Raw genomic sequence first — 14,144 nt, 5'->3', positions numbered from 1 at the left:
CACACGCGTCCGTGTTGATTTGCCCTGCACTGATGGGCTCGCTGTCCACGAAATACGATACGCCATTGAAGGTTTGCACAAAGTCTTCCCACAATCTGAGATCCGCCCGCGCTGCGCTCGTCAACTTTGTCCGGTGGTGGGGTCTCCGCACTGTTTTGGATAAGTCTATAAGCCGCCGCATAAACGTTCTGCCGCCCCGCACAACTCTTGACGCCCAGTTGAGTTTTCCCAATAAACTCAGGAGTTCCCGCTTTGACACGCTCCTCCGCCCGCAAGTTTCACGCAGTAATGTCCGCAATTCTTCTAGTTTGTTCGCCGGTAGGGAAAGAGTTCGCTGTATCGCATTGATCTCTACACCCAAAAAGGTCAATATTCGCGTGGGATAGGTTACCTTTCGCCAGTTGATCTCGAAGCCTAATTGTAGCAGTAGCTCAATAAGTGTTCGGAAAGCCAGCATGCATTCGTCATACGATGAGCCAATGATCAGGAAGTCATCAAGATATACTACGATTGTTTGAAAGCCACGACGCTGCATCATACGTTTCACAGCTTGGGTAAGTCTATTAAAAATATAAGGACTACGTCGGGCGCCAAAAGGTAAACGTTTATCGAAGAGATAGGAGAACTCACTGTCACCGTCGAATCGCCACTTGAGTCCTGTCGCGCTTGTGGTTAGAACGGGTGGATGGGCACTGATCTGTACGCACTTTTCAAATCTATCTTCGCCATGAAGGATCCTGTCTGTAACATGTCGATAGCGTCATCCACTGTTTGATAACTAAAGTGTTCGGCCTCAATGTAATCATTCAGAGCATAGCCCTCAGGTCGGCTACAGTCATGTATAAGCCTTATGTCCGCAGAGTCCTTCTTAGGAATGGCACCGAGGGCGCTGATAATGGTCGGTTTTGATGTGCATTGTTCGTAGTTTCCTTTACGCAGTTCTTCGCGAAGTTGCGCGTCAACTTTAGCTCGAGTATTAGGGTCAGTAGCAGATTTATAATTGTCGCACTCCGCAGGGGTGATGTTTTGATCCTCAGAGATAATCCGAAAACCGTCTGACAGTCCGTCTAAGAGAAAATCTTTGTCTTCGTCCTCCGCCAATTCTGAAGCCCATGTCGCGAGGTGTAGAGGGCTGTCCACGAGTTGCTATATCTTCGCCCGCCTGGCATGCTCGCACTGGGGGTGGGGCTCGCCGCAGCCCGGGGTGATGCAGACATGTGCATACTGACATGTGCCCGAAGGCCGCCTGCACCCGCCGGGGTTTTGGAAGTTCAAGCAGATTTCCTGACCCTCTGCTGTCTTCGCACGGGATGGGGTGGGTTTGCGCTGCTGGGTTCGGGTAGACTGTGCCATCCTGGTCCTCAGGAAGCGGGAGTGCAGATGCTCAGAGTCCCTCCCCCAGCGGAAACCGTGCCGATTCTGTAGAATCCTATACTGGTTGTCATACAGCATCACGGACGGGACGTCGAACACCTCGAGAAGCTCTGACACTTTGATAGTGTAAGCCAGATAGTCTTCTACGTCCTGCTTTGTAGCTAGCTTGTTAGATTGAATGAGCTTGGCCATTATCTTCGCATTGGCCGCAGACCAAGCCGGTATCTTGATAGTTTCTACTTTAGGTCGTGAGCGGGACGTGCGGAGAATGATGGATGTGTTACCATCCCGCGCGACCTCGTGGTCGTTTTCCGGTTGTGAGAAGGAGTCTACGAATTCCGGAATAAGTAGTGGTTTCTCACCTTTCTCAGGCGCACCGCTGTTCAGGTAGAAGGACTGATCGTCAGCTGCGGCTTTGCTTTGTCCTGTGGCGTCCGTCAACAGGTCATCGGCTCCCTCCACCTGGACCAGGAGGGCCGTCAGTTCCTGGTCGGACTTGAGGTCGTCCAGGGTAACTTTTTTCGGCTTGGCCCCCCCGGCCGTCGCCCCGGCCGCCGTCTGCAGGTTTCTGGTTGCCCGGCAGAGCAGTGCATACTGCCCCACGGAGAGGTCCAGGTCCCTCAGCATCTCAGTCGTGACACACAGGAGAGCTTCCCGTTCGTGAAGCTCGGCCTTGGCCATGGCCTTGACTGTGTTTTCAATCAGTTTCGAGGCCTTGGCCCACTCCTCAAACTGGAAAGCCGACATTTTCCGCACCGCTTCTTGCGCTGGCAGGCCGGGAATGATCCCGGACCTGCCTCCGGTACGCCTGGTCTTAATTAGTTACGCTCTGCTTTGGTATGCGGCCTAAAACTCAAATAAACAAACTTTATTTCTACAGTAAATCGTGGCTATCGAAACGATACCGGTCAAAAATGTAGGGAAGGCTTCTTGGAAGATTCTGAAAATTAATTTTCGCCGTTCAATGCACCCTTCCCAGTGGTGTGCGTGCGTCGCCAAAGGTCCCGCTGGTCCCGCCTCGCAACTTACTCAAACTTCTCGGCGTGGATGTCAGCGCATTAATTTGGTATTTTTATATAACCAAGGACTATTTTAACATTATATCTATGTCCCTCAAAAGTTAATTGAAAACAACATGTAACTTGGCAATATTGTTTCCCTGTTTGTAATAAATGTAATGCGGAAGAAGTTCGTGAACGAAAGGTAGGCTAGATATAGGATTAATAGCTCGATGTACCAGCGAAATTTGTGCTGCCAAATTTTCCCCTTAACATGCAAAACATGGGTTGAAATTCAAAATTTTTCCCTCCCCGGTAAATATCGTACAGTCCCTAAGTACTAGCATATCAGCGTACCAGAGACTGATTTTGCCCAAAGCATCCGATCTGGTAGACACCCCTGGCATTGATGGCTTCTGTCTGAGACAGGGAGGACATCTCCACAGGACCATGGGAGTCACTCACACCCTTCAGCCACTCCAGGTTACGACAGGTGTCCATCTGGAATGTAAAAGGATATTAAACAACTGTCACATTGACTAACAGGTATGATGGCAATACTGCCAGAAAACTATATGTTGCCTCCACATTACAGGTGTGCATACTAAAGTTTAAGATTTTGAACAGGAGCACATTGGCAGAACATATGCAGGAAACCTGTAATTTATCCTACAGAATAGCTTGTTGCGTACACACTTATTTAAGGATCCCAGTAACGGGCAAAATTCACTGTGAAAACCAGGGTTTCACACAGATGCAGAATGTTATGCTGACACGCTTTGAAGAAGAAGATATTGCAAGCAGCATCAATGCAAGGCAAATTGTGAATCAGGGGCGAGGGCACTATCATTAAGACCACACCAATTGATTTGTTGGTTCTCAGATTTTTTGAAAATATGGTTAACAGGAAAAACCTAATGAAGGCAAAGTCTGAGGACCTGGTTGATGCCTCGGTGGACTCAGTGTTATGTAGTAAATACAGCCATACTCTAGTTTTCTTCCTAGCCCTCTCATTTTATGATGTCTGCTTGCTATCTTTTTATGTAAAAAGAGAACCAACAAAGTGAATTGAAGTGGCCTAAAGAAATTCTGACCAGTTTCTTGGGCAGGTGTTTGTCTTTCTCCAGGGCGGCCCAGAACTGCCGGCAGCATTTCATCAGCGTGTCAAAGTTGGAGTCTTCGTCCAGGTCATAGATGAGCGGTGCATATCCCACCCCGGCAGACAGGAGGCAGTTCACCTTGTCCACCTCGATGTCACTCTCTCCAGCTGAGATGCTGGCCAGGTCCACAAGCACCTTCAGTTCCTTCGTATCTGTAAGTAAGAGGATTGTGATTACCATATACAATGTAAATCAAAGTACAAAACTGGACATAAAAAATGACCAGTCCTTATATTTCATTACCTGTTTTTATTTCTAAATCATAATTTGCCACTGTCCTCTTTTGGACATACATGTACAGGTAATATCTTCTGTACTGGAAATATATGTATACTGTAAATCTACTTATGTTCAAGGTTATTTTTACCGTAGCAAAAGTTGTCAGTCTGAGAAAAATTGACACGTTCGCAGAAGTATTACATTTGCGGTGGCGACAGGTGCAGCAGAAAGAAAGTCGGCAAATTGTTTGTTCAGGGTAAGTGATATGTTTGCAATACAGAAGTGACCAAGAATATAAAAATCATAAAACTGGGAAGAATCGTAAATTACAGTACCCGGTATGTACAGTATTCCAAATTTGAGGAGCCAATACATGTACATGTATGTCTCAATGTCACAACCACATTTAGTTTCAGATCATTTATGATTTATAGCAAGTGAACATACATAACTTTTATTGTTACATCTTGAAGGATTAACAACACACCATGGATCTTTGTTCTCAGCCAGTCCACCAGTCGCTGACACTTGACAAACTTCCTGAGGCTCTCTATCTTCTCCTCTGTCATCTCTGTCAGCAGTTTCCCTGCATTCACCACTTTCCTGTTGATGGAACTCAGTGGATTCTGCTTGAAGTTTGTGGCTTTCTATACAAGAGATACCATCACAGGTACATATCAGAATGTAGTGCACAGCATATAAGAGTTATGGATCACACTAAAAACTGTTCTGAAATTATTATTGTTTCAGGTGGTGACAGTCAATGCAGTAAATGAAAGATGAAAATCCATATAAACCCAGTACATAGACTGGTGCTGGTGCAGGTAGACATCAGAAATAATTGCACAACAAATCTTACCTGCACAAACATGCATAATTATGCGGGTGGTATTTCCAACCCTGTCTCTAAATACTGTCATTAAGAAAAAAAAGACATCAGCAGCATGCTAGCAGCTATCTACAATCTGTATATTTCTCAAAGAATACAATCATCATCACATACAACATAATTATGCAGAGTACATTTTGTACATGGATAGTTTACATACCGAATGCAGCAGGATCTCCACTCCTTTGAAGTCTCCCTTCAAATTGTACTTTTCCTTGACGTCTTTCACCACATCTGCTGCGTCCAGGTGCTTGTTCAGCTGGTGGTACTGCTCTATCTGTAGCACACGCTCCTTGACCCATCCCTCACTCGGATTCTTCGCCAGCATCTTCAGCTCGTTCTCAAGCTTCCTGTACTCGTTCTTGAACTGCCCAAACGTCTCGTCTACATCCTGAAGCGTGATCTTCCCATCTTTGACGTTCTGGCGCAGTTCCAGCCACTTCTGGTAGACGGGCGTCCACACTTGGCTGAGAACACCATCCACAGAAAGTGCGGGGAGGGCCTCCTCTTCTTCACCAGCCTGTGTTGGTCTCATCTTCTCCCAGATCTTGTTGAAGACGGTACATTTGCTGAGATTTTCCAGGAGGGTCAACATCTCCCTGAACTCGGAAGTGATGCCAAAGTAGGTGACGTTGGGTGGTTGAGTTAGGTCAAAGGAAACTTTGACAATGTTGTCACCAGCCACCGGTTGACACAGCTCATTCAGGGACATGGTTGATTTGTCTCTTCGGACCTTTTGCTCCAGATCTTCACAGGTAACTGCAATAAGAGAGAAGATACATGTATGACAACTTCTGATAAAGCTGCTTCTTCATGTTTCAGTCACATGTAGGATCATTCAATTCAATTTAATATATAACAACTAGAACGGAAGCATCACATACATGTAGTCTAGCCTAACTGTAGCTGCTCTTTTAATTCCCACTCTATGGCGGCCAGCCCGTCCAATTCTGTCCTGCCATTGCTACATAATGTAATCCAATACCCCAGAGTGTCTGCTACAACACCAGTTGTCATGGTGACAGCCATCTGGTCATTGACTTTATTTGCTTGGAGAGGAATTAGCAAAAACAATTATGTTTCCTTCTACAAAAAAAATCAAACTTTGAACTTCACTATAATTAGTCATTCTGGCAAAACAATGATTTCTCACCTGGTTTGATGTCTTCACACATGCTGAGGAAACACTCAATCTGCCTTGTTTCCGTCTTGATTGCTTCCATTTCCTTTCCTCTCCAGTCCAGGACCTTCTCTAGCTGCTTGACAGGCCAGGCAGTATCTCCCACTCTTACTACCATGCTTGCATCATGCTTCCCACTTCCTTTGGCCTTCCTGGCTTTATCTTCCTGTTCTTCCTTTGTACTCCTGACAGCCACGGCATTGCAGAGTTCTAGGAACTGTTTCCTGTGCTGCAGGAGGAGCTGGAGGTGGCTGATGATGATGCTGCCTTTTGTGAGCTCCTGGACTGCTGTGCCCAGGAGGGATTTGTAGGAGGCAATGTGGGTTTGGCTGTCCTCATTCAGGAAATTCGCCAGATCTGATGCCTCTCCTGTACAAAATTAATGGAGCTATAAGTTAGTTGTGTACAAGCAACTGTAAGGAGAAAATCATAAAGCTCATACAGCTCTGCACGAACCATAGCCACCAAATAGTAAAGAAAATCCTAGATGTCAAAAATCAACAATAAATTTAACTTTAAGCACTTTATTCGGTATATCTACATGTAAAAGCTAAGCAGTTTATTGGGTACATCTACATGTAAAAGCAGTCCACATGCTTGTGCATACCGAATGTACACACAAACTACATGTCAGCAGAACGGTAACTGTAAAAACCGGGTCCCGTCAATACCCCGCGGGGCCCCGTATCTGTAAAAACCGGGGCCCCGTTTGCAGAGTGATCTGACTGTGACCACAAATCTTGTAGAACGTCCTTGATGTAACCCATGTTAAACCCCACCTCGTTAAATTGCTACCGTATTTTCTGTAACAAACTACGCACTTTTCTTACTTTTCATTTTCTAAGCAGGTGTCTCCAGTTGTACTCAAACTCAGGGTGCATAATTTTATGCAGGCTGCTACCCGGAAAAATTGGAAGTGGATCGCAAAAATTATTGCAGTCTGAAAGCCAGCGGCACAACGCACATGTGGAGTTTGTAGTGTATATTCCGTGAGTGTATATAGCGCCACCCGCACGCGACTGTTTTTGTTTACATATCATAACACTATACTTCAATAAAGGAATATATCATAGATATATCATGTAGAAATGACAATTGTAATTGAGATTTCAAAAGGAATATCATACGATACCAAGACAGCCGCTGACCTTGCGAAAAACTTCAACAGGCCCCCATCCGTCAGCAAGCAGACTCAGCCGTAAACGTACGGTATTTAGGAGTATTATAGTTAGACTGATATCAAAAATAATATTACGAGACACCGATGATGCTGTTGTGCACGGTGCCCAACAAAGAAATGTATCGTGCCCGGTGCACGCCACACCCACGCCGCTTCCGACAACTGAAATGCGGGCACATCTTGTACATACACATGTATCATCCAAAAATATTTTGTCAACATAATCGCTGCGATCATAAATGTTTAATACAGGGTTGTATTTGATAGCGGGATTTTTGTTTCCTGATTTGACAGGGGGACAGCTGCGGGTGGAGGGGTGGGGTGGTAACACGAAGACTTCCTGCAAGATTTGCATACTTGGCGGGAAGACATGATATCTGGTTACACACAGAGCGGCTCCTTTCGGTAAGTGGGCACTTTGGCGGCACGATGCCGCTAATCTGTAGTCTGATACTCGTATAGATTTACAATAAGGCAGTGATATTATCGGGATACATTTAATTTCAAATTTAATTTAAAGTTTAACTTTATACAAACCTTATTTCCACCCGTAGTCTTCACTGCCGAGATTGCACATTCTACCCAGTGTGTTGGTCTTTAATGTCGTCGACGTCGGTGATGATAGATATTGTGACTTCAAAAGACGGGTAGCATACGTATACTCAGGTACTTACCAATGGGGCTCCCTTTCTTCTGCAAAATAATTACTATACAAATGATTCAAATATGTTTTCGATCAACCATTTCTCCGGTTCTTGCTTCCATGTAGATTTTCACATGAGGTAGGACACGTGGAGAAGGGTGCATAATACTTAGTAATACCGGGTTTTGCGGTGGCCGCGTCTGGTCTGAGCCGGGGTGCGTAATTTATTATATGTGCGTAGTTTATTACAGAAAATACATAAGAAAATATCAAGGATAATGCCCTTGAAAAATACTAGTACCTAGTACATGTTTCAAGAAGAATCAGAAATTCTATTTTCCGGCACCAAAACAGGGGGAGGGGGGCGCATGTACAAACTTGAAGGGCGGTCGACGTGATGAAAATTAAAGGAGCTAGCTACATGTAAAGTTTTGTTGAAACTACAGTCATATTCGTACGTTGCTACCCGAGAAACCTCTGCTCGCTGTCGGAAAACGTCTATGCCTCACTTTATTATGGGTTCACCACACCACGAAGTGGTGGTGAATGCATATTGCTTTTTCTGATGTTTCTTCTCCTCCTTCTCCTTCTCCTTCTTCTCCTGCCATTTTTTAAATGGATTCAGCTTCTTCATTTTAGGGCCCGAGGTCCTGAAATTTGGTATGGAGGTACAGTGGGCAAATACCCCTAGGCGTTTTTTAAATTTTTGTGATACAGGCTTTTAGAATGGTTTTATTTGAGTTTTTTGGCTGTGTTATAGCAAATGTATTACTGTGTTAGTGTGCCTTGTTTACCACGTTTGGGCATGAGTCATCACAATGGAATGCAGGGCATCAACCAATAGGCATGCAGCTTTCCTCTATTCTTCTTGCTGATTGGCTGTTGGGATTTAACTTGATTAACAGACTGCACAGAGCATTTCCACCTGCACAGAGCATTTCTTGCTGATTGGCTGTTGGGATTTAACTTGATTAACACCTGCACAGAGCATTTCCATACTGACAGTATGTCTGTATTCAAGTGTTTTGGTAGGGATTTCAAGCTTTCCTGCTCCAGCATTGGAATGCGGGGCATGGACGTTTTTTTTTTTATTTTGAAATCAACAGTTTGCATTATGCAATTAAAAATCCTAACCAATAAAGTAGGGAAAAGCTATCCAACTGTTGTTACTCCGTGAAGGAGGTCAGGACCTCCGGACGGAGTGTTGTAATCGGCTGATTTTTCATGTTCGCAGTCAAAACACTGGGTTCTCTTTGTGTAATCGGCACGCAATTTTATACGCCTTCTGCGGGCATGCCCGTGTTGATGCACGAATGTGTATTTTTGCCGTTGCTGCTTTCGCGGTCAATGTAATATCGCAGACGCACCCCTACAATTACGAGGCGAATTGGAATGGTCCAGAAAAACGCGTTGTTTGGAATAGCAGTGGGGTTAAAAAAAGTTCATGCAGATACGGGGTGGTTTTTATAAGTGGTTCCAGATTTTTTTGCCCATGGTTAAGAGATGCCAAGTTTTTTGGAAGATGTTCGCAGCCAAAACGCATTCTTCCGTACGTCGCATTTCTGTGTAATTTCGCATGTGGTGTTGCATTATGTCCGGGATGATGCACGTCTTTTTATTTTTACCGTAGCTGTTTTGATATTGGAGTAAGTGCTTATTTTCGAAACATCCCCATTTCTTTGAAATGGTTTCGTCCGTTTATGCAACTGTTACTGCGCTAATGACGACCAGTCGCGCTGTCCTGATACACCGCGAATGTGCGAGTGTTCCCTGTAGACAGTCCCGGGAGTCATTTTTTTTCGCACATTCCAGGAGCCAAACCAAAATACGTTCATGAACCGAGTCCAAAAAACCGAAACGTGAAAATCGGATGATCGGACCTGATGTACATTTCTCTTTCTATAGATTGTACACATAATACACACAGCTTTAGATAATCTGGCCATGGCAGGTTAAAAAAAAAGTAACCCTGAATCATACTAGATTAGCGTAAATGCATGTTAATGCGTTCAAAACAAGAAAAAAATTGTTTCCGGGTATTAATCTCTTGAATCACGGCGCTGAATATTGACGCAAAAATATTTCGGGCATCGCGCGCCCTTCCCGCGTCACGTGTAGGCATCTCGCATCTCTGATTGGTTGTTGCGTCTTAAGATGACTGAGCCGACGCGCGTTTAAACAATTTTTCTTTGTTCGATTTATCACACTTCACAGAGAATTGTCGCCAATGGCTACTTCTTTTTGTTGCAATATATAATACTTCACGGAGAATTGTCGCCTATGGCTTCTTGTTTTAGTTGTATTTTACTTCATATTATAGTTATATCAATGTAAATCATTGTTTTCCCTTGTGTTTCTCATTCTTTCCCTGCCATGTCGTAAAATGTGGTGAACCCATCGCTGTATTTGCTCCAAAGCAAATATTGGCCTTTCTAGTTGCGTATTAATTTTGTTCCTCATTTTGTTGCATTGTTGCAGATTACTCAAACTGGGCCCGAAGGGGCCCCGGTTTTTACAGTTACCCGAACGTACTGTGCCTGTATGAAACTTATGCATAGCACTTTCTTTATTGGAAGAACATCTTCTTGAAGTTCGTATTCATGTATTTAAGGATGATCCTGTATGCAGTTTTCTAATATACTGTAGTATCAGAAAAGATCATATTGTCTGCAACGGGCATCAGATGCAATGTTGACCAAACTTTCAATGAAAACTGTAAAAAAATCCAGATTTCGCTTAGGCACAGTATGACTTATTGTTTTGCTGACCACAGCGTGCTACATGACTTTTGTATTATACATTTGTACCACCTACCAAAGAGTTTGAGGATCCCAGCACAAGGTTGCCATGTGAGCATGTGTTGAAGGAGCCTCAAGTCTGTGGGTGGTGTTCTTCCATCGTTGGTTGCTGGCCATGTTCGCCGCAGCATTCTGGAGAACAAGCTGCCATACTTGTATTTGGACTCATCTGGTGACCTTGCATAGCTGGCAACGATCTGCTGACCATTCTTACTCTGAAATATAATTGTAGAGACACTGTTTAAAACTTTTAATAAAAGTCTTTTTTTGAGCAACCACTTGATAACTACTGATTATACTCAAGCTTCAAATATTCTAAAAGCAAACTATAAACATATGTAACATCTGTGTCCATAATATCACCAGGGTCCATAATATCGCCACCTTGAGAAATAGTGTGCTTAAAGATATTTTTACTACAACATACCGAAGTACATGTAACATCAGTGGCGTCGTGTGGTGTAGTGGTACATCACTGGACTATGAAACGGGGACACCCGCGTTCGATTCCGGGTCGTACCTGAACAAATCCGAACATGCGCCGCGACGTTGTACCCTTGGGAAAGGTACTTTACATGACTTTCCTCACTTCACTCAGGTGAAAATGAGTACCTAGCTTCGGCTAGGGACGTCCCTCGGATAGGACGTTAAATGGAGGTCCCGTGTTTGGAAGAACCACATCCCACACACGTTAAAGATTCCATCACACTTATCGAAAAGAGTAGGGGGCCTTCCCGGTGTGAGTGGTTCAAACATTACAGTCTGGTCTCAGGGTTGACATCTTGAAGAGGTGATAGTCACCTGTTACGTCAATCCTTCCACAAATGTGGTAAATTGTCATAAATGTAATCAGGTTTTGGGGTCAGAGGTTAAGACCCCGGATGTTCAAGTTAGGACTTGTTACTGTTGAGACGTTCGTTCGAGTTGAGTTTTAGTTAGAGCGTGCATGCTATTTAGAGAGGTTCGCGTCAGATATTCCCGTCTGTACTCATCCAAGTCAAGCCCAAGAACTCGAGAGAACCCACGAGATCAAGGTGAGACCATTCCATCTTGTTACATTGGTGTCAGAAGCGGGCGATTCGAGTTCCAAACAGCGGCACAAAGAGAGTTCAGAGAAAAATGGCAACACGTGCGGAAATCAAACTTGTCAAGTTTTCCGGCAAAAACGCGGATTTTAACTCCTGGTATAGCCAGTTCAGAAGGATGGCAAGGTTGCAAGAATGGAAACCGGAGAACTATCCGATCTGCCTGATGTTGCATTTGGAGGGCCCGGCGTTGGAGTATGCGGAAAGTTTGGGGGACGACATCACAGGTAATCTGTTGGGATTACACAGGGCAATGTCGGACAGATTCGGGATAGGGGAAAAGAAACAACGAGCACTAGACGATCTGCTGCATTTCCATAGAAAGTCACAGGAATCCTTGACCGACTACGAAATACGACTAAGGGGCCTGTTGATGTACGGCTATCCAAACACTGACGGAGAAGAACGGGAGAAAATGGGGGTGAACTTATTCATCACAGGCCTGGAGCAGGTCCCTCATGCGTCGATAGATCAGTGTGGGAAGAGGGAGGCAGGGTGCCATTGAAGAACAGTCTAGAGAGATTTGTTTCTGCTGGAGGGGGTCTACTCAGAGTGTTAGGATCAGTGACTGTGAGTCTACAGGTGCAAGGTGTGGAGGTCCGTAGGAGAGTATTTGTGGTGCAAGGTTTGCAAGAACGATGCCTATTGGGAATGGACTTCATGACCTCTGTCAGCGCTGTGGTTGATATTGCAGGAGCAACTATTTCTGTTAGGGGTAGATCCTGCCCGTTGAAAGTCATGGCAGTACAACCTAACGTGTGCAAGGTGGGCTTGGCAGAGGATGTGGTCATCCCCGGGCGCCACGAGGCCGTTGTTCCTGGACGTCTACAAGATGCGAACCCTGGATGGAGAGGTTTTGTCTCTACTGTGATAGAACCCAACAGTTTGAAGGGGAGAGATTTTACTCAGGTACGGACTGGGCACAGATGTTGAGGTATTTGTGAAAGGATGTGGTGAGTGCGCCAAGAGGAAAGCTGGATCGCGGAAACGAAGAGCTCCATTGGTGCCCTCAGCCCCAGGGTACCGGTGGGAACGGGTGGCAATGGATTTTATGGGGCCTCTTCCAGAGACAACGAGGGGAAATAAGCATATCTTAGTCATTTCTGATTATATGACGAAATGGGTGGAAGCTGTTGCATCGCCTAACCAAGAAGCCAAAACGGTCGTCCGAGCACTGATTGAGACGTGGATTTCCAGGTTCGGTGTTCCTTATCAGCTACATAGTGATCAGGGGAAGAATTTTGATTCTCAGCTAGTCAAGACCCTGTGTGAAGAACTCTGTATCAGCAAGTCACGAACTTCGGCATACCACCCCGAGGGGGACGGAATGGTAGAGAGGTTCAACCGGACTGTGTGTGGTATCTTGTCTATGTACGTTAATGATACCCACTCTGACTGGGACACCCGGTTGCAGCCTGCTTTATTCGCATACCGGACAAGTGTACACACAAGTACGGGCTATACACCATTTTTCCTGACATATGGTGAGGAAGCTAGAGTGCCAACAGATATCCTTTGGCCGGTGCCCCGACCACAGAGACCTACAAGCAGCAGCAGGTATGCGCAGAACGTGAGGGAAGAACTGAAGCTGGTCTACCAGAGGACCAGGGAACTTTTGAGTACAGCGCATAGAAGGCAGAAGGATGTGTATGACAGGAAGTGTCATGGGGAAGGATTCACAGTGGGAGACCAGGTGTGGTTATCTGTCCCCGCTGTACCAAGAGGGCTGACCAAAAAGTTCTTTCCTAGATGGAAAGGGCCATACCGAGTTGTAAAGAGACTCTCTCAGGTTACCTATAGAATCCAGCGAGTGGGAGGACGACAGAGAGTGGTGGTGCATTTTAACAGGCTGAAGAAATACTGCGTGAGTGAGCCTGAAGATCAGGGAGAACCGGGTCCGGAGACAGAAGTTGCGGACACCGAAGTTGCGGAGGCAGGGGAGTTACAGGGTGAGGCCGTCCAAGCTGAGGAGCCGGAGACCCCGCAGGATTGGGTACAGTGTAACTCCTGCGATAGCTGGAGAAAGATCACTGCCCGGGAAGCCGCTGGTCTCGACCCAGAGGCAGAGTGGTACTGCTACATGAATGAGGACACCACACAAAACGTGTGCGATGCCCCAGCACCCCCTCCGACTAAGAAGAAGACACGATCACAAAGAAGAGTGAGACCCCCCGATAGGTTGAATATATAGACACGAGGACGTGTCTTTTCATAGGGGGAGGACAGTGTAATCAGGTTTTGGGGTCAGAGGTTAAGACCCCGGATGTTCAAGTTAGGACTTGTTACTTGTTGCTGTTGAGACGTTCGTTTGAGTTGAGTTTTAGTTAGAGCGTGCACGCTATTTAGAGAGGTTCGCGTTGGATATTCCCGTCTGTACTCATCCAAGTCAAGCCCAAGAACTCGAGAGAACCCACGAGATCAAGGTGAGACCATTCCATCTTGTTACAACCTCAAATTATCCTTGGTTAAGCAACTTGAAGGCATGACTGTAATCTTTTTATACATCGTGCATAGTCTGGACATATATCTGTGTAGACCAAATAAATCCTGCTGTATTCGCATATCCCTTCAATGAGACCAAATAAATATATGGGCTCTACCTTTCAAGTTCTAGTGGT

General features: G+C 45.3%; 1 protein-coding gene across 1 annotated transcript in view; it reads right to left on the bottom strand.

Annotated features, from left to right (window-relative positions):
- The window catches only part of LOC109473931 (E3 ubiquitin-protein ligase rnf213-alpha-like), a 134,495-nt gene that overhangs the window by 96,431 nt on the left and 23,920 nt on the right, over nt 1–14,144 (bottom strand). The window contains exons 20-25 of the mRNA XM_019774105.1: nt 10,458–10,656; nt 5,794–6,189; nt 4,801–5,399; nt 4,239–4,398; nt 3,467–3,684; nt 2,730–2,873 (exon numbers count right to left, since the gene is read on the bottom strand). Of these exons, the coding sequence (XP_019629664.1) occupies nt 2,730–2,873; nt 3,467–3,684; nt 4,239–4,398; nt 4,801–5,399; nt 5,794–6,189; nt 10,458–10,656 (1,716 nt within the window). The remainder of the gene's footprint in view (nt 1–2,729; nt 2,874–3,466; nt 3,685–4,238; nt 4,399–4,800; nt 5,400–5,793; nt 6,190–10,457; nt 10,657–14,144) is intronic.

Source organism: Branchiostoma belcheri, unplaced genomic scaffold (assembly GCF_001625305.1).
Source record: "Branchiostoma belcheri isolate BF01 breed outbred unplaced genomic scaffold, Haploidv18h27 scaffold101, whole genome shotgun sequence".
Classification (NCBI taxonomy): domain Eukaryota; kingdom Metazoa; phylum Chordata; class Leptocardii; order Amphioxiformes; family Branchiostomatidae; genus Branchiostoma; species Branchiostoma belcheri.
This window is presented reverse-complemented; position numbering and strand designations above follow the sequence as displayed.